The sequence below is a fragment of the Penicillium atrosanguineum genome (assembly GCF_028827265.1).
Source record: "Penicillium atrosanguineum strain IBT 20685 chromosome Unknown utg000001l_segment0_segment0, whole genome shotgun sequence".
Classification (NCBI taxonomy): domain Eukaryota; kingdom Fungi; phylum Ascomycota; class Eurotiomycetes; order Eurotiales; family Aspergillaceae; genus Penicillium; species Penicillium atrosanguineum.
The window spans coordinates 2,938,990-2,956,179 of NW_026623133.1; the positions used below are offsets into that span (position 1 = coordinate 2,938,990).

A 17,190-nucleotide genomic window follows, 5' to 3' on the forward strand; every position below is an offset into this window, starting at 1 on the left:
GAGAGGGTTCGGTGGCTTCTAGCCTGGGGATACTAGTATGACCACAGGAATTCGAACCCGACACATCTCGAGGTAGACAGTCCTCGCTAAGCACAAATCTAATTCTTAATTATTTGCTCCGCGAAATACTACTGTACATCTGAGTTCAAAACTTGAATCAACTTATATGGGTTACTTCTGAGCAATGATACCTGGAGGATATTGGCCCTCGTGTCCACGGGTCATTCGCCAAGTTGTCATGCCCTATGGAAAGTGACCGCTTATCTTCTCTTTGGGATAGGACGATCTCCAACCGCCATGTAAACCTTCTATCCCAATTGAGTATTCCGAAATCAGCCAACAGACGATGATACGATAAAAAGTTCCCCGTCGATATTGTGGCGCAACATGGGCTATTTGGTCCTTGTGCAAAGTGCCTTCCATGCCGAGCCACCCGAATCTTTCAGACTTTCAGACTAAAGAATTCGACCCTTCCAGAACCCACATGATCTATATCTCCTGAAAGTCAAATCAAACCACCTGCAAGAAAATACCTCAGACCTTTCCAACCTTGTGAAGCGGCAAGGCAAGCTGAAGATGTTTTTTTTTTAAATCGGAAGCGTGAAGTGTTTCCCCGCTGTGGGGGCGACCTAACCTATGACTACCGAACGACCATCGGCATCAACAAACCACTACCTACCAGCCAAAGTCGCTTCGTAGCAAAGAAGTACGCAGCCAGTATACAGGAAGATAAGAGCCATCATGCGATCTAAAAAGGTCGCCATCATCGGCAAGTATCCCACCCGGGAAAGAGCTGTCTGAGCCAAACCCCGCTAACAGTATCACCAGGTGCCGGCCCCTCTGGGCTCGTTACAGCCAAAACACTACTGCACAACTTCTCCCATGGGGCTTTTGTGCCGGTGATCTTTGACACACGTCATGAAGTTGGTGGTCTGTGGCCGAATCAGGCACATGGCACCCCAGTGAGAAAGGCCGGCGCTCCGGGGACTTTGGATCCCTTAATGCGGACTAATCTCAGTCGATTCACGGTATCATTTTCTGATTTCTCGTGGGAGTCGGCTCTGGGTGATACGGATGTTCCGATGTTTCCGCAGGCTAGGCAGGTTGGCCGGTACCTGGCTGCATATAGCGAGCGCTACATTCCCCAGGGAGTTCTCCGATTGGGCCAGCGAGTCATTAGTGCCGCGCGTTCTGTAGACGTTGAAGCTGAGTCTAGGTGGAGTGTATCGTGGGTCAAAGAAAGGTAAGTGCATGTTCTCGATGGCTTACTGAAACATGGGTCAATTGACATGACGCGATCAACCAGTGTGCATGAAACAAATCTGTCAAGCGACGAAGTCTTCTCTGAAGACTTTGATTTTCTCGTTGTTGCATCTGGTTACTTTGCTCGCCCATGTGTCTCTGATATCCCCGGGCTGGGGCAGTTCACAGGACGGGTCGTCCACAGCTCAAACCTTGAAAAGGGAAACGGCTCGCCTGTCGAACATGGAAGCAGCAGCCCGAGTCGCGGAAATGTGGCTGTCATTGGGGGAAGTATGTCGGGTGTTGAAGCAGCTTCTGCACTTGCACTCAGTGAGTCATCATCGATGTTCAATTCCGCCCTAAGGTCTCAGGATCGAGTGAGGCAGGCAGTGTATCACGTATACTCACGACCTTTTTGGAGCTTGCCCACTTACCTGCCAAATGAAACGGCCAAAGACAACATCTCATTCTTGCCTTTGGACCTGGCCATGTATGACCTGGGCCGTCGCCCTCCGGGTACAATAGAGTATGCTCTGGGTCTAATTCCGGAGGACAAAGCTGCGAGAACTAATGAATACTTCAACGCCCTTCTGGGTACCGAATACGAGAAATTTGGGCACATGAATGGTGACAATACTGGGCAAAAGTCTACTCTTCGACCACCGTGGGTGGCGATTGGCAACGACTATCCAGAATTTGTTCGGTCTGGAGCTATCAAGCCAACAATGGGACGGGCTACATCCGTGCATCCTGAACCAGACACCGGACTGGCTTCCATCAAGATCGAGACCGCAAATGGGCAATATATGATCTTGGAGAATGTGTCATCTATCGTGCTGGCTACAGGATTCACGCCCTTTGAATCCTTATCCTTCCTACCCGCAGATGTTTTGGCTACTCTGGAATACTCCACTGAGGATCCGTTCTTGCCACTCATTCTAGACAAAGGTGGCACCTTTCGCTCGGAAATACCGGACTTAGGATTTGTTGGCTTCTACCGCGGTCCTTACTGGGGAATCATGGAGATGCAGGCTAGATTCCTCGGCGAGGCTTGGACCGGACAAATCGGAGATAATTGGAAGACCGAAGGTCAGCGAGAAAACCTCCGAGTTCTGAGACATGTCGACTCGGAGATTCACCGCGGTCAATTCCCCATGGGTGACTATGTAGGGCTGATGGAATCCTTTTCCGCGGACCTGGGGGTCACCCGCACCGAACTCTCCAATGGCGACAGTCGGTCCGGGCCTGTTGTTCCTGCTCGTTATCTCCATCGTGTGAATGCTGTAGAGAATGTGGAGGTTCAACAAACCTTGAAAAGTCTACAAGCCATCTCAAACCACAGTGACGGCGCCGCCCAGGCAGCAGCCGCACTAGCTATCTTCAGAGCTCTACACGGGAGCTGGAAATTCACTCGGTCAGCTGTAGCCACTGGCGTGATAGAGACTTTTGGAAACGCGGTGTTCCACCCTCGCTACCCTTCAGACCCGAAATATGACAGGGAATATTTCTGTGAAGAGCAATTGAAGCCCACATTCGTAAAGGGTGGGCCCATTGCTAAACGGGCAGCTCAATCGGTATTTCGTCTATCGGAAGCCGGCACCTCCAGTGCCACGCGAATTGAGATATGGACTGTGGATCCGCAGGGAAACACAAAGTCCGGTCCCAACTTTTGTTTGAAGCTGACACCGTTCTATCGCAAGAAGAAAGATGGAGAATATCTTGCAGGAGAATACGTGATTTACGCTGAGAGCATACGCCTGGCTGATGCCATTGACTTGGCTGAGAGGACCGTATCTGAACGAAATGAATACACTTTCCATTTTAAAGGAGTCTCCATTGCTTCCTGGGAGTCTATATCCCATGGCACTGGGACAACCGAAGGCAAAATTTTCGCTGAGGACCGATGTGGTCCGCGTTCACGAACTGTGTATGAAAGATAGACATCTGCATTGATACCCAAGCACGCAATCAACTTCATTCGGTGGCAATACGATTCGCTGTCAAAATCCGGCTTGGCAAGCAACCTCAAATAGTCAAAGGGCTGAAATTACTCTATTAGGATTGCTTGAAGACGAGCTAATCATCTCGGTTCCAAACAACCAAACCTCAACCAGTCCTATTTGGGAAGGTCAACCTCGAAATGAAAGGAATTAAGGTTATGCAGGAGCTACAGTCATCAAATAATCATGGTAGGCGTGTCTAGAGCTGGGGAACTGACTTCATGACACCTCTGACTTCCTATCAACCCCAGAACCTTGAGTGAACGAATTGTCATTGCTGACCAAAGCCCTGGGCGAGAACCTCCGGAGATCCCCCCTGTCGATTATTCAGGATCTCTCTAAGCATAAAATAAGCCGTAAAGCCGTAAATGGAAATTGTCGCGGTCGCCGCCATCTCCGGCCGAGTGGTGATGGGCCGAACCAAGGTTCGCGACGGAAAAGGCTGGCCTGTCACAACGTCAAAAAACGGTCTGGATCCAAATTAGTCTCCAATCTTTTACCTTCTTCAGAGCCTTGGCCAATCGCCACGTCTTGGAAAAAAAAAACGGCTGGTCAGCTCTACTCCGGGGTAGATCGACTGAGGTTTGGTACCACTCGGCTCTGCGATTTGGATATATGGTTCGGCCGAAACTATATCCATTTCGATCGATTTTTTTGTTATGCTCGAGGTAGCTATATAAGCTGGGATCAGGTACCATCGTTGTCTCGATCATATCACTCAAGTGTTTCTTTCTTTTTTCTTTTGCAGCTACATCAAGTGCATCAATCACATATCGGAAAAGTGGTGCAGATGTCAAGTAATCGGACTTGACACTCGCCACTCGCCAGACTTGCAAACCTCCACCTCAAGTCTACACCGACACACACACACACACACACACACACACCTGGGCAGTTCTATCATCAAAATGGCGAGAAGAACCTCCTCCGACCCAGAGCCTCTAGACCTGGACCCAATCTCCACCTGGCGCGCCTTGCATGCGCTATCCATCTACTTCACGGTCCTCCTAAACCGGCAACTCCGCCGACGCTGGCTCCTCGAACACAAATGCATGAAAGACAAACCAGCCTCTGACCGCTTCTTCCCATTTGTCTTCCTCGAATCGATCCCAACCCTCCCCAAGCCACGCATTCCGTCCTCAACCAACAATATCAGACCCGACGACGAGAAAAACCCCTACAATGCCGCAGCCCTATCGACCCTAAAGGCAAAAGTCCACCTCCTGCGTGGGCGCGTCGAAAAGGGCAAAGAACTCGCGTCCGAGATTGAGCGCCGCATGCTCGATCCGCTCGTCACCTTCCCGACACATTTCTGTCATACCTGTGTCGTTGGCGGTGATGAGGGTGATGTGCTTTTGACCAAGTGTGGACACAAGGTTTGTCGGACTTGTCTTGGGTTTGGGGTTGATGGGGAGGGTCGTTATGACTGCAGCATTTGTTTTCTACCGGCTCAGATTGTGCATAGCTCGCCGTTGGGACCGCATAGGTCGTGTTCGGAGAATTTCTCTAGTGTTTCGCGGACGTTGTTGCCAAAGGGGGAGAAGGTCGTGCAGAGTTTGAGAAATCCGCTTGTTATTATGCCCTAGTTTATGATGTCGCTTGGGACTGGAGTAATGGGTTAATGTGTTACGGTTTCATAGGTCAATGGTGGGAGGGCTGCATTTGAGTATTTGAATATTTGCATCTTTGATCTTCTACGATCAGCGCATTTGCAAGAGTCTATGAATTAATGAATGATCACGAATATTTACATCGTCAAGAATGAAATAAATACATGTATCAGCCATATCACGATATGCCAGTAGTATTACCCGAGGATATCAATCTAGAATAATTTAACAACTAGATGGTGTAGAAGACATCACAACATCAAAACAAATGCATCATGAGCCATGGTCTGTCCACCAAAACAAAATCCCCAAGAAAAAAAAAACGCCTTTTGTCCCACAAGAGGGTTGTGTCAGGCACAGCAAAACAGTGGGACCAACATGTTGCTGAGAGAGGGAAGAGACATTATATAGGAAAAGTAAGTATGCAATCATGCCAGTTGATCACCAGCTACCCAAAATATGCAGAACAGGGAAAAGAGAGCCAAGGCCGCGAGGGCGTGACGGGTATATAGGTTTAAAGCACTGGGGTAGGTAGCTTCTGTAATTCATCGAGAGCGACGAGGCTCTCTTACCGATCTTCTGCATGTTCACCGTCGTCGATAACCATTTGTACATCCTTGACGGGATGTAACAACATAGGGGGCAGGCACATGCGGCCTTCGCCGGCCAGTTCCTGCTGTTCGCCACCATCATTGTCGACGCGCATACCGAGCCAGCGGCGCCAGAGGTTCGGCGAAAACCCGGCAGAGTAGAACCAGGTTGTGCCCTTAAAGTTGTGCTCCCGGTCCCCGAAGATGGCGGTGCGTGCACCACCCGAGGCACCGTTGCGGCCGGCGTTGAACACTGACTCAAGGTACTTGGTGGGCCAGCGGCGGTCAATGTAGACGGCATGGGGAACGTAGACAGCTTTGAAGCCGTGGTGCAAGGCGGTGGTACCGGGCCACATTTCGGAGAACATACTGTGGTGTCGAAGGCTGGTCTCGCGGTGCATGGTGGTGAGAAGCTTGTGGGAAAGACGCGACGCGGTAATGATGGCGGTGCGGCGGGGCGGCATGCTATGTTCCGTGTTGTAGCCGGTGACATCGTCGCGGAGGATCCAGGTCGTGCCCTCGGGGTCGTACAGAGGATTGAAAACGATCAGGTCCGCATCCTCATCAACGCCCCACTGGTACTGGTCCTTTTCCACGGTCGTTGGCGGGATGCCCTCGCCTTCAACCTCGAAGATGTCGCGCTCGTCGGGCCGGTCAGGACCCCAGATAGCTTTGTCGCCTTGTTGGTGCGAGGAACTCTTCTCTCCCCTCTCGCTGTCTGCCGCGGCCTTGGCGGCACTCCAGAGGTTGTTTGGGCTGTTGGTGCCGATGTCGGTCTGTACACGAACCATTTGGCGGAAGTCGTCCCACGATCCATGAACCGAAGGAACGTAGAATCGAGCGTTGCGCTCCCAGAGACCCTTACGGGGCTGCTTTTTGGCCCAACCAGCAACCTTCTCGAAGAGGTCATACCAGTGACCAGTATAACGGGCATCCATTTCCCAGTTCCAGAAATAGTCATATTCCGGATGCTGGAAGGCAAAGTATTGCATGGGCATGTAGGTACTGCGGTAAACACCGTGAACCGGCAACCCACGCATCCAGGTCTCTGCGAGACCGGGGTACATAAGAGCCATCTGCTGCTCAGACCAGAGGGTGCCCATTCCCCGGAACTCCTCCGGGAGAGCATCGTTCAGTACGCGCTGGTAGGTCTCATCGTCGGACCAGATCTGGAGGTCGGGGTTCTTGACGTGAACAAGGAAATGAATGGTATACTCGCCACCGGAGATAATCGAGAGCTCTGAAATCAGAGCGCGCATGTAAAGGATATCCTCCGTGGTGTAAGCGAAGTCGTGCCACGTGCGAATAACCACCGCGGTTCTAGGTAGACGTTCCGAGCCACTCTTAGGCTGATATTTTCGAGTGTCCTCTGGCGTTTCAATGTTCACACTGGGAACGCCAACGGGCATGGAAACGAACTTGTTTATGCGCGGCTCGGGCAGCTCCTTGAAGCGATGCTGGTTTGCAGCATGGCACCGGTGTTGCGCGTCAGCCCAGTCGACCTGGCGGAAGTCCACAGGGGGCACATCCTCCCAGACGCGCTCCGCTCCATCGCGGTCACCTTCCAACCCGGCTCCGCTGCCTCCCTTCTTCACGCCGTATCCCAGACCATAGGGTCCCAGGCGACCAAATCGGTCGAAGCAGACATCGTCGCGAATTCCTAGCATCTCATTCGAGCCCATGACGGGGTCTGGGAAGCCCTTGGGAACACCAGGGAAGGATTGAATGCGCGGGACGCGAATCGAGTTATCCTTGTCCAAGAAGCACTCGCGCTTCTCGCCGTACTTGTTGATGTAGTCGGTGTTGGTATAGTCGGGGTACGGATTGAAGACCGAGCTCGACATGGACGGTTTCGAGTCTCGGGTATTCAGAGTGTTTTCGTCCTTCTTCTCCGCATGGTCCTCGTCCAGCGCCAATCCATCTGGGTTGTCTCCAGGGTATTCGGGCTTGTTATCCTTGCGAGCCACGAGACTCGACAAGCCGCCTTCATAGCGACTGAGCATGGCGAAACTCTCCCATTGTGGCGGTTTGCTGGATACGACCTTTGGTAATTCGACGGCGACTTGGGACACGGAGGAGGAGATGGTGAACCGGAAGAGAGTGAGGATAAACAAGACGAGGGCTGCGAACAGCGCGAAGCAGAGCCATCGCATTATCCGCTGGGGGACACGGAATCCGACGTTGGCTCGAGAGCGGCGCGCGCCGCCACTCATGGGCGGGTAGGACGCGGAGGCCAGGTCGGGTCCGCTGTCGGACTCCTCGTCTTCATCACTTACATTGTGATGGTGGTAGTTTTGGCGTGCATGAGGCTGTTTCTCGATGTCCGCATCCTGTGCCCGGGGGTGGTGGTTGTGGTTGTACGGCGATGGTTTCTTGTAGGCCGCGGAGTATCTCCTCGCCTGAACTGTCATGATTTCGGGCAAGACGTCAACATTGACCGTAGAGCACTAACAATCACGCATCTGAATCCACAAAGCCAAATGACAATGCGGGTGAATAGGGGGTGGGGGAGTGATGGATGCGGAGAGGAAGCACGCGATGGAGGAGATGGAGTTGGGTTGGCGATCGTCGGCCAGGCAATGGGGGTCCGCCGATTCAACAAACAAAGGATCTTGTATAATAGGCTTTAAGGATGAGTTTAAACTTGAGACACACAAACAATCAGGGGGCATAAAAAGAAGGAAAGAACCAGTCTGGACGCAGAGGGACTGCCAAGACCGGAAAACGCCCAAGTCGGAGGGATTACGCATGTTCGGGCTAAATTTGGATGAGGAATCTCCCTGTTTTCGTCATAATCGTTCAGATAAACCTAAGCACCTAGTTCCCGGTGACCTCCCCAGTTTACAATTGATATGAAAAAAAAAAAGGAGGAACAGCAATTTTGACGTGGCGCCAGAAGAAAGAACAAATGAAGGCTAAGAGCGAAGAGAAATAAGAGCCGTGGAGAGAACACACAAAGCACCGAAACCGTACCTCGAGGTAGGTCTCGCGAAAAACTCCCGCCATAGTCATCATCAATCCATTTGCAGATTTCCAGTGGTATTTCTCTCTTGCTCCTACATACACACCCCGCGTTTCGTGATTATACCCGCTTAGTCGCGGTTCGTCTTCCGGAGAGCGTCGGCGAGCCACTCCAGACCCTCGTAAAGACCATCGCCGGTGGTAGCACAGGTAGATTGGATGAACTGGAGAAGTTGGAGTCAGCGATGTCCCAAGTATCTGTACCTGGGGGAAGGGGACTTGGACTTACCCAAGCACGGCGTGTGAGAGACTGGAGACCAAGCTGCTGGGTGATCTCGGCGGGGCTCATGGCGTTCTAGAGAAATCGCGTCAGTGGTCCATATTCTTCCTTGCGTAGCAGATAGAGAGAGCAATTCAATGCGGTCTTACCGGCAGATCTTGCTTGTTGGCGAAAACCAGGAGGAGGGCATCGCGGAGCTCGTCCTCGTTCAACATGCGCTGCAACTCCTCGCGGGCCTCGACAATACGGTCCCGATCGTTGCTGTCAACCACGAAGATGATACCCTGGGTGTTCTGGAAGTAGTGGCGCCACAGCGGACGGATCTTGTCCTGACCACCAACATCCCACACGGTGAATTGAATGTTCTTGTATTCGACGGTCTCGACGTTGAATCCTGGAAGAGGGTTAGCATGACTGCGATTGTGGATTCGGGCTCGTGCGGCTCATGTGGCTTGTGTGCGCGACATCGATGGTCGGAGGGGGTGGCGGGGACTGACCGATCGTGGGGATGGTGGTGACGATTTCACCGAGCTTCAGCTTGTAGAGAATGGTGGTCTTTCCGGCGGCATCAAGACCAACCATCAGAATTCGCATCTCCTTGCGACCCCAAAGTCTATCAAACAGCCTCGAGAAAGTGATACCCATGTTGGCGGAGCCTCGAAGCCTGGGACGGGTTAGATGAAGGGAAAGGGAGGGGGAGTAATAAAAGGAGGTGAGAGAGGGGAGGAGTTGGACGTGGGGAGTTGGGTCGAGGGGGGGAGATCAGGAGATGACAGTCATACCAGGTACTTAGTAGATGGTTTAGAGAAGGATGAGATTTGATAGGGGAAGGGGAAAAAGGACAAGTAGGGGAAGGAGAAGGTGGGTGTTTTTTTGTTTTGGTACAGAAATACGCACGCTGATGGCGGTGGGCGTAGTCTCCGTCACCCTTTGCACGGTTCTGCTTGCGGCGAGTTTCCAACAGGTACCACTTTCTTCATCTCTATGATCTTGCTATTTTATATATACAATTCCCTATCAGGCAGCGGCGCTGGGGGGGGGATGACTTTCACAAGAGGCCACGTTGTTGGCCGTATTCGAAATACGGAGGCGAAAGGGGACCTCGCCCCCAGAGAACAGAGAACAGAGAGCAGAGAGACCCGAGACCCTCATTCTCGACCATTGCTCCAGGCGCCCGCGTGCCGCTGATAGGCCCATTCCCGACTTATCGGGCCCCAGTCTCGTGCCTTGCTGCACCGGTAATTCTGCAATTCGCAATTCTCAGTGGATTTGAGGGGCTTGTGGGCTGTGGCTGTGGACTTAAGGTGGACTGTGGGACGGGACCCGAGTCCACCGCCGCGTCATGACATTCTGCTCTGCTCTTTATCAATGCTCTCGTCCCCGTCCGAGTCCGGAGATCCTGGCTGCCCGTTCTCGCCCCGACCGGAAGAACGTCTTCACCAAGGACCGATAGATCGTCTTGCCTTCCACGGTATCGCTGGCCTTGCCGAACAGCATCAGCAGGACGATCGATACCACGAAAATCACCGCGAAGCTCGTCCAGTAATCCACCTTGGTGTACCCGCCCTTGACGCCTTGCAATTCCGTCGAGAAATACGCGGTCATCAGACTAACCGGTAGGAACAGAATGGTCGCCTTCGCAAGCAAGATCGTGATCCGGGTTAATTTCTCCACTGCTTGCGAGTCCTTGAGCGCGATTAAGTTGAAATTCTAGGAAATTGATTCCGTCAGCACATTTCCCAATCCGGTATACGCGTCCAAGGTTCCGTCCCGGATCAACAACTCACCAAAAACGTCAAAGATTCCTTCTCCGTCAAACAGGACTCGATTTCACTCAGACAATACAGAACAATCCGATCTGCAAGTCGCTCAAAACGTGCTGCCGCGGCCGAACTCAGAATCACCCCGACCGGTTTGTCGCTCGTGCTGGGGAAACTCCCACTGCTCATCAGGCTGTCCTTGCGCAAGTCGGCAAACTCCTTGTCCCCGAATGTCGCTCCGAACGGCAATGGGGCCGGTTGGTGGGAGCGAGCTTCATCCCGCAGCATACGGTGACGCTGGAGCAGTCGTTGCATGATAAGTTCGTAGCTCTGGTATAACCGCTTGAGCACGGCGAGTCGGCGGCCGAGCCAGTGCAGTTCATTAATGAGCTCAACCACCGGGCGATTGAGCATATCAGCTCTCTGCAAAAATCAGCGACTGCTCTAGGGATTCCGGTCGCGCGTAATACTGACCAGTCTTTCGAGGGCGACTCCATATTTATGCTCCCGCTTCGCGATCAGACCATAACTGGACACCCAGTCATCGAAAATGTAGTAGAAGAGCAAGCTGGGTCCTTCTTCCTGCTTGATATTGGCCTCATCCGGACCACTGTCGCTAAAATGGCGCACGCGAATCGTAACCAGGGAATCATTCTCGGACATAGTGAGATGTTGCTTCGAGACGCCGGAGAAGATGAACTTGATGTTCCTGCGTACGACATCGAGGATTTTGGTTTGGCTCGTCGATAATGGCCCCTGTTGCATTGGTAGAGGGTTCTCCTGGATCGAGATGATAGTTCCTGACGAATTTAGCACAAATCCAATACGCCTGGAGAAAGAAGCGCATACCATCATCTGTCAATATCAGCCAATTCCAGATCCTTCTTCCGTCAGGAAGATCTTCCCCGTTATCCATATCTTTTTTTGGAACATCAGGCACTACAAATAGCGTATTGTAGCCGATGCACGTATCTAGCTCCATTAACTCGCGCATTCGCGCCTGGGCAAGGGAGGAATTAACGTACATCGTGGACCATGGTCCACAGAAGAGAAATGCCAGATTTGATTCGTGACATGTGCAAACGTAAGGTGCTTGAAAGAGGGAGCATCATGCATCGCATCTTGCTCCGGGAGATTCTTGAGATAAATTGCACTCTCGACATCATCCAGTTCGTCGATTGTTGAGTCGAAGTCACGCGAGCGTGAGCGAGATTGTCGCTTATTAGGCAATACAACTGGCTGGGGGCGATGAATGGCCGGATCGGTGCACATCATTCCCTGTAGTCGCTCGGAGACTCCATAGTGTGTTGTTATTGCTTTAATTGACGCCTTTTGCTCCTCTGGTGTCCAAAAATTGCTGCAAGAAGAGTAAGCATCATTTATATCGGCAAACCTGATCAGTAGACTGTCTCCTTACATCCATCTTGTGCCGAAACATTTCGCTCGCTGGACAGGTCAGCTCCGTAGATGCTAGATGGGGAGTGCCGCGTACCGGCTTCCTCAGCAACAGCTGGATTTCGTCTTCTTCCAGGTCCGTCGCACAATATGCGTCCTCATTACCAAAATCCAGCACGAAATTCTTAGTGAGCGGATCACTCAGTCGCTTCATATAAGGCTTGAAATGGATCTTGTCATCGATATCATGGAATTTGTCCTTCAAGGGCCACGCGGAACCTCGGTGGCCATCGAGACTGGCATAATAATCCTGCGGACTAAGCTGGTCCCGGTAATACGTAGCGTCTGCCATACTTTATTTAAGGAGCTCAGCAGAAATGAAGGTGAGGGTCAGTTAGCCAATCGTAGTCCACGCGGGGTTGTTTACCAGACGCGGAGAGAAGATGGAAACAGCACTTGGAACTCGGCGAGAACAAATACGAGAGAAGATGCAGACTGCAGCAGAGTCATAAATGGCAATTCGGGGCGACACCCAAGCTAGCTAGCTCCGAAAAGGGGCAAGTGACCATCTGAGGCTGACCTTGCCGCCGGTCACGCTTAAGCGCTGGGATCAGCTGCAGACCCCGCTGGTCCCTCGTTCTCCATGTTTCACATTGTACAACCCCTTCTCAATCCTTTTTTTGGTTCTCTAGACCGGCGAATTTGCTTGGCTGAAGCTTGTGTGGCTGGTCATATGGCGTTTTTTGATTAATCACGAATCGGTCCGGTGCTGTTATGACGAGCCACGTTTGCTCCAAACCCCGGTTGATGTAGTCTTGATCTATGCTGCAGATTTGGACTCGCCTGATTCCAATATATATCAGGTGAACTAGAGCTTTATGATGTGCAGGCCACAGCATTTTGTTTTCTTGCTTCAAATGAAAGGTTTAAAATCCGTCGGAGCACCTGAGGGTGTACTATACACATCACGGGTGACTCGACTCTTCAACCTAATTGGGGTGCCATCCATGATTACAAGATTGGAAAGGACCACATTTCAGCCTCAATAAAAAAGGATTTACTACTAAATTTGCTGTTGCCTATCTCCATTATTTCATCTGAGAATCGTTCGCTTCGATGGCAGCCTTGTACATACTCGAGCCCAATGAGGCGGGGCCAGTCACGGGCGGGGCATGTGATGACTAAGTTACATATTGAGTGCCCGAGAAACGAGGCAACAGAATGCGGCTTCACCGCGGGCTTCAAGGGCCCAGACTCCATTCCATAACAAAATCCGTTCTGGTTCGATATCGATTTCTCAAGTGGCTGAACTCCTCCTGCTTCGCTCTATAATGGTCGGAACGAAAGCGGGAAAGGCGACTCGCCTCGCGACCTCATGCACCGAATGCCAACGGCGTAAGCAAAAGGCAAGCCGCCAGATGCCGTTGCCGAGCGATTGTCTGACTTCCTATACAGTGTAGTCGACAGTGGCCATGTAATCATTGCCAATCGAGGAATATCCCACATCTTTGTAGATATTCTCAGAAACGGGCAGTGAAGCCATCCGAATCATCAGTTACCTCGGCGGAGGCTCCCAGGTATGTCCAAGTCTGGCGCTGCAAGGATATAGCTAATAGAAATATAGCCGAAGGACTTCTACTGATGAAGAGATTGCAAATACCAAGTATGAACACAGTGAGGTAGCCGCTGCTGAGTTACCAGCTCTAGCAGCAAAGGACGAACTTCGCAATCTTGGGTACCTGGACGGTGATCAAAACCTGCTGTTTGGGAATGCTGCGGCTACAGTAAGCCACCCTTTAACCGGTTGATCACCCTGTTATCTTACTGATAGCCTGGAGTCATCGTTGTGTTCATCAAGCAATGCCTCGGACGCCACCTCTCCCGAGATGAAGAATGTCTTGCGGCTTTTGCCCCCGAAACCTTATACAGGTTCGTTCTTTCAACTCCAGCGGTGAATTTTGCGAGCTGATTTCTCTGTAGATTTACTGATCCAGCGCTACCTGGGAGTGATCAACTTCAACTATTACTGTCTATACCCACCGGCTTTCTCTCAAGACTATGCTTCCTGGTGGTCGGATCGGGCAAACGGCAAGTCCCTCACACCGGCATTCACCTGCCTTCTCATCCGAGTTTGCGCCTGCACTTTACAATATCTTGATGCCCAAATCCAACAGAAAATTGAATCGGAATTGGGCGAACCGGTTCAAAGCCTTTCTGAAAATTATCATCATGCTGCCAAACAACTAAGCAACACCATTGCGCCGGGTAAGGGCAGCCTGGCGCAAATTCAACAGCTCTTTTTGACAGCTGTTTGGTTTAAGTCAGAGTCACTATTTGTCGAGTCTTGGCATACTCTCAGCTCCTGTATCCACGAGGCTCAAGAACAAGGCTTGCACAAGAATTCCCCGAGAACCGGGCTATCCGAGTTTGACATTGAGATGAGACGGCGACTCTGGTGTCTTTTATACGTATGGGACTGGTGAGAGGCACCTTCGCTCTTCTTTGGATAGCTCGATTACTGATATCACTTCAAGGCAAATGTCCCTATTACTTTCCCGCCCACCTATCATCAATTCGAGCTATAGTTCATTTGAGCTACCGAATATGCAGCTTGAAAGTCAGGCAACAGAAAACGGACCACCCTCTCCTGTCACGCATATTGCCGTCCAGGTTGAGCTTGGGCGTATTATGTCAAAGGAACCAGCGACAATAGGCTGCACATTCAATAATACCCAGGCCGAATCCTTCAGATCAGATATAGATGAATGGTTTGCTTCTTTACACCCCGCCTACCAAGAAACGAATCCCGACACCCAGTGGGACAGCAAGCATTTATACGTACCCCTCCAGCGCCGTCAATTACACGCCATAGGCTACATGATGATGCTATTGCCATTCAAATCATACCTCACTCGAACCTTCAACTCAGAAAGCACCGAAGTCGACCGAGGTCGTCGAGTAACAGCAATCGACATTGCCCTCCACCTAATGGAAGTCTCGCGGCTCCTATTCGATCACATCTTCCCCCTCAATGCCAAATTCCACCTGATCACATTCTTGATATTCGACACAGCAGCCTTCTTGTGCTCCGCAATGATACACGATAAAGATCGAACCCTGCCGCGATGTGACAACGTCATCCAAGCCATTGGACTCGCATGCACATTGATGGAGAAACTTGCTCCTATCACCAAAACAGCAGCCATCTGCTATCCTGTGCTCTCGAGACTAGCCAAAAGTCTATCAAAAGCAGCCAACAGGGCTGTATCATTGACAAGAGTGGAGGGCGATATCTCCAAGATGGGAGTCGGAGAATTTGGATGTTCGCCAGGGCTCGATGCTCTTTCTTTTGGAGACCCCTTCTCATCGTATTCTCTTGACCCGATGGCTACTGAATTGTTCTTACCTGCTTCGTTGGGTATAACTGTGCCTGGGATGGAAACTCCACCTGTTATGGGAGTGGGCGATTTTACAAATCTGGACGTTGGACAGTTTGATCAGATCTGGGATTGGCAGAATTTAGATTTGACTTTGTTACCTACTCTTCCTACATGACATGTTCAAATGTCTATCTAAAGAGTGATCGATCGAATGAAGTGAATTATGCTTAAAATATATATCTGCCTGTAGTATGCTACCCCCCTACTACTTTTGTTCTCCCGTTTTATCACTGGACATAGGTATGCACGCATATTATGGGAAGCAACTAAGTATGACTATCTACTCAATGTGTCAATTCTTTGGCAACTCAATAATTTGCTGACCTCGGGATCTTGATCAAGGCGCAAGTCAGCAACACGATTCCAACGGGACTGGACAGGTTGTATCTCCTCCAGTAGTTTCTCTCAGAAATCAAGCATATGGCGACACATCGAGTCTGCCCATCTTTCAGGGGACGAGTTCCAGTGCTCCAAGTGCAAGAAGACATTTGGTCGGAAGGACAATCTTTGAACACACATGCGGCTAGCTCACACAACTTATGGAGAGGATACTTATATCTAGCTCTGTTCGCATGGGAGATTGCAAGATTGATTACAGCTGATTTCATTATGTAAATACTGTGTCTTGATGTTTTATGGGTGAAATCCTGGTTTCAGGGGACTCACACATGGGCTATTGGAAGTAGAGTCTAGCACCTTGGGGCGATACTAAGGTCTTCTCACACTCGATGATTCCAATTCATATTTCATCGGTGGGGAAAGAATAACACTGGTAGCAAGTGCCTTTGCGGACTGAAAAGACCATTTTGACTCACCACGGTATTCCGAGGCTGGCGCAAGCCACGAACAACGCCAACGTGACATCGCGCTCTCTTATCAAGTTGAGTCATGATCAACAGATCCAAATCATCTCCTATCAACTAAAGTCATCATAATCCCTTATAAAATTGCAAAGGCTCAACCCTACGATTCGGTCTGCATTGTTGCCATCCCTCTTTTACAATCTACCATGGGTGCCCGGCACCTTGACTCAGGGGAGGTCATCCTAATCCCCAAGACCTCCACTTCCCCAGCGCATCTTAACTCAGTCGCAAATCGATACAAGGATATCCGACTACATGGTCTCAAGGTTGATCCAGAATCATTCTCCTCGACATATGAGTTCGAGTCTCAATTCTCCTCGGATGTATGGCTATCACGAATTCAGAACCCACTCGGCAAGACTTTCGCTGCCGTAATAGATTCCGGTGCCGAGTCTGATGATCGAAAAATTAAATTATGTCCATTGGAGATCGAAGATGCCCCTGATACGGTTCAGAGCCTGCTCAAAAAGGAATGGGTGGGCGTCGCGACCCTCATAGGGCCAGTACCATTTTCCAGCGAGGGCGACGCCACGAGACAGAAACCCTGGGATGCTTTTATCAAAGATGGAAAATACCAAATACCGTCCAACCCGATTGAACCCGGCAATCTGAACGGTGCTCATATCGTTTATGTGATCGTGGGCATGTTTGTTCTACCTCATGCTCGTCGCAAGGGGCATGCTCATCGGCTACTTGAGGCCATCATCAAAGCGGCAGAGGATGAATCTAAACTCTTCAGAGCATCCAAGACTAGCGTCACTGTCCAGGCTGAGCCTGGCAACGTTGGTGCGAAGCAATTGTATGAGAAAACGGGCTTTGAAACATGGGATGATGTATTGATAGAAAATCGACGCGGGGGTTCATCCAACGCGGTGTCTTTGGTGATGGAGATGGAGGCCAAGATGTGAACAACCACAGTAAACTATCTAAGCTAGATTTCATGCATACAATCGCATTGTTCGGAAATTCAAATTGACACCTTAATTCTCAGGATATTAAAGAGGGGGGCGAGGCCGATGAGTCAGCGACTCGTGTTCTAGGGCACCGCT

The 17,190-nt window shown here is 50.8% G+C and overlaps 7 protein-coding genes across 7 annotated transcripts; 4 read left to right on the forward strand and 3 right to left on the reverse strand.

Moving 5' to 3' along the window:
* Positions 1-741: 741 nt before the first annotated feature.
* Positions 742-3,182, forward strand: N7443_001133 (uncharacterized protein; the record flags this gene model as incomplete). The annotated part of the gene is made up of 3 exons (XM_056881189.1): positions 742-769; positions 829-1,243; positions 1,307-3,182. 3 exons carry the CDS (start codon positions 742-744, stop codon positions 3,180-3,182), a joined length of 2,319 nt encoding a protein of 772 aa, XP_056746427.1.
* A 968-nt stretch (positions 3,183-4,150) lies between these two features.
* N7443_001134 (uncharacterized protein) lies at positions 4,151-4,828 on the forward strand (the record flags this gene model as incomplete). Its single annotated transcript, XM_056881190.1, has 1 exon — positions 4,151-4,828. One exon carries the CDS (start codon positions 4,151-4,153, stop codon positions 4,826-4,828), a length of 678 nt encoding a protein of 225 aa, XP_056746428.1.
* A 592-nt stretch (positions 4,829-5,420) lies between these two features.
* On the reverse strand, positions 5,421-7,853 carry N7443_001135 (DUF3405 domain-containing protein; the record flags this gene model as incomplete). Its single annotated transcript, XM_056881191.1, has 1 exon — positions 5,421-7,853. The coding sequence occupies one exon, from the start codon at positions 7,851-7,853 to the stop codon at positions 5,421-5,423; it is 2,433 nt and encodes an 810-aa protein (XP_056746429.1).
* A 681-nt stretch (positions 7,854-8,534) lies between these two features.
* Positions 8,535-9,328, reverse strand: arfA (putative ADP-ribosylation factor; the record flags this gene model as incomplete). The annotated part of the gene is made up of 4 exons (XM_056881192.1): positions 8,535-8,627; positions 8,693-8,758; positions 8,833-9,077; positions 9,181-9,328. 4 exons carry the CDS (start codon positions 9,326-9,328, stop codon positions 8,535-8,537), a joined length of 552 nt encoding a protein of 183 aa, XP_056746430.1.
* Positions 9,329-10,048: 720 nt separating this feature from the next.
* Positions 10,049-12,190, reverse strand: N7443_001137 (uncharacterized protein; the record flags this gene model as incomplete). The annotated part of the gene is made up of 7 exons (XM_056881193.1): positions 10,049-10,393; positions 10,471-10,866; positions 10,918-11,243; positions 11,293-11,382; positions 11,469-11,800; positions 11,861-11,889; positions 11,936-12,190. 7 exons carry the CDS (start codon positions 12,188-12,190, stop codon positions 10,049-10,051), a joined length of 1,773 nt encoding a protein of 590 aa, XP_056746431.1.
* Positions 12,191-13,222: 1,032 nt separating this feature from the next.
* Positions 13,223-15,393, forward strand: N7443_001138 (uncharacterized protein; the record flags this gene model as incomplete). Its single annotated transcript, XM_056881194.1, has 6 exons — positions 13,223-13,233; positions 13,353-13,415; positions 13,463-13,622; positions 13,677-13,767; positions 13,819-14,317; positions 14,373-15,393. The coding sequence occupies 6 exons, from the start codon at positions 13,223-13,225 to the stop codon at positions 15,391-15,393; spliced, it is 1,845 nt and encodes a 614-aa protein (XP_056746432.1).
* Positions 15,394-16,287: 894 nt separating this feature from the next.
* Positions 16,288-17,049, forward strand: N7443_001139 (GNAT family N-acetyltransferase; the record flags this gene model as incomplete). The annotated part of the gene is made up of 1 exon (XM_056881195.1): positions 16,288-17,049. The coding sequence occupies one exon, from the start codon at positions 16,288-16,290 to the stop codon at positions 17,047-17,049; it is 762 nt and encodes a 253-aa protein (XP_056746433.1).
* Between the last annotated feature and the right edge of the window lie 141 nt (positions 17,050-17,190).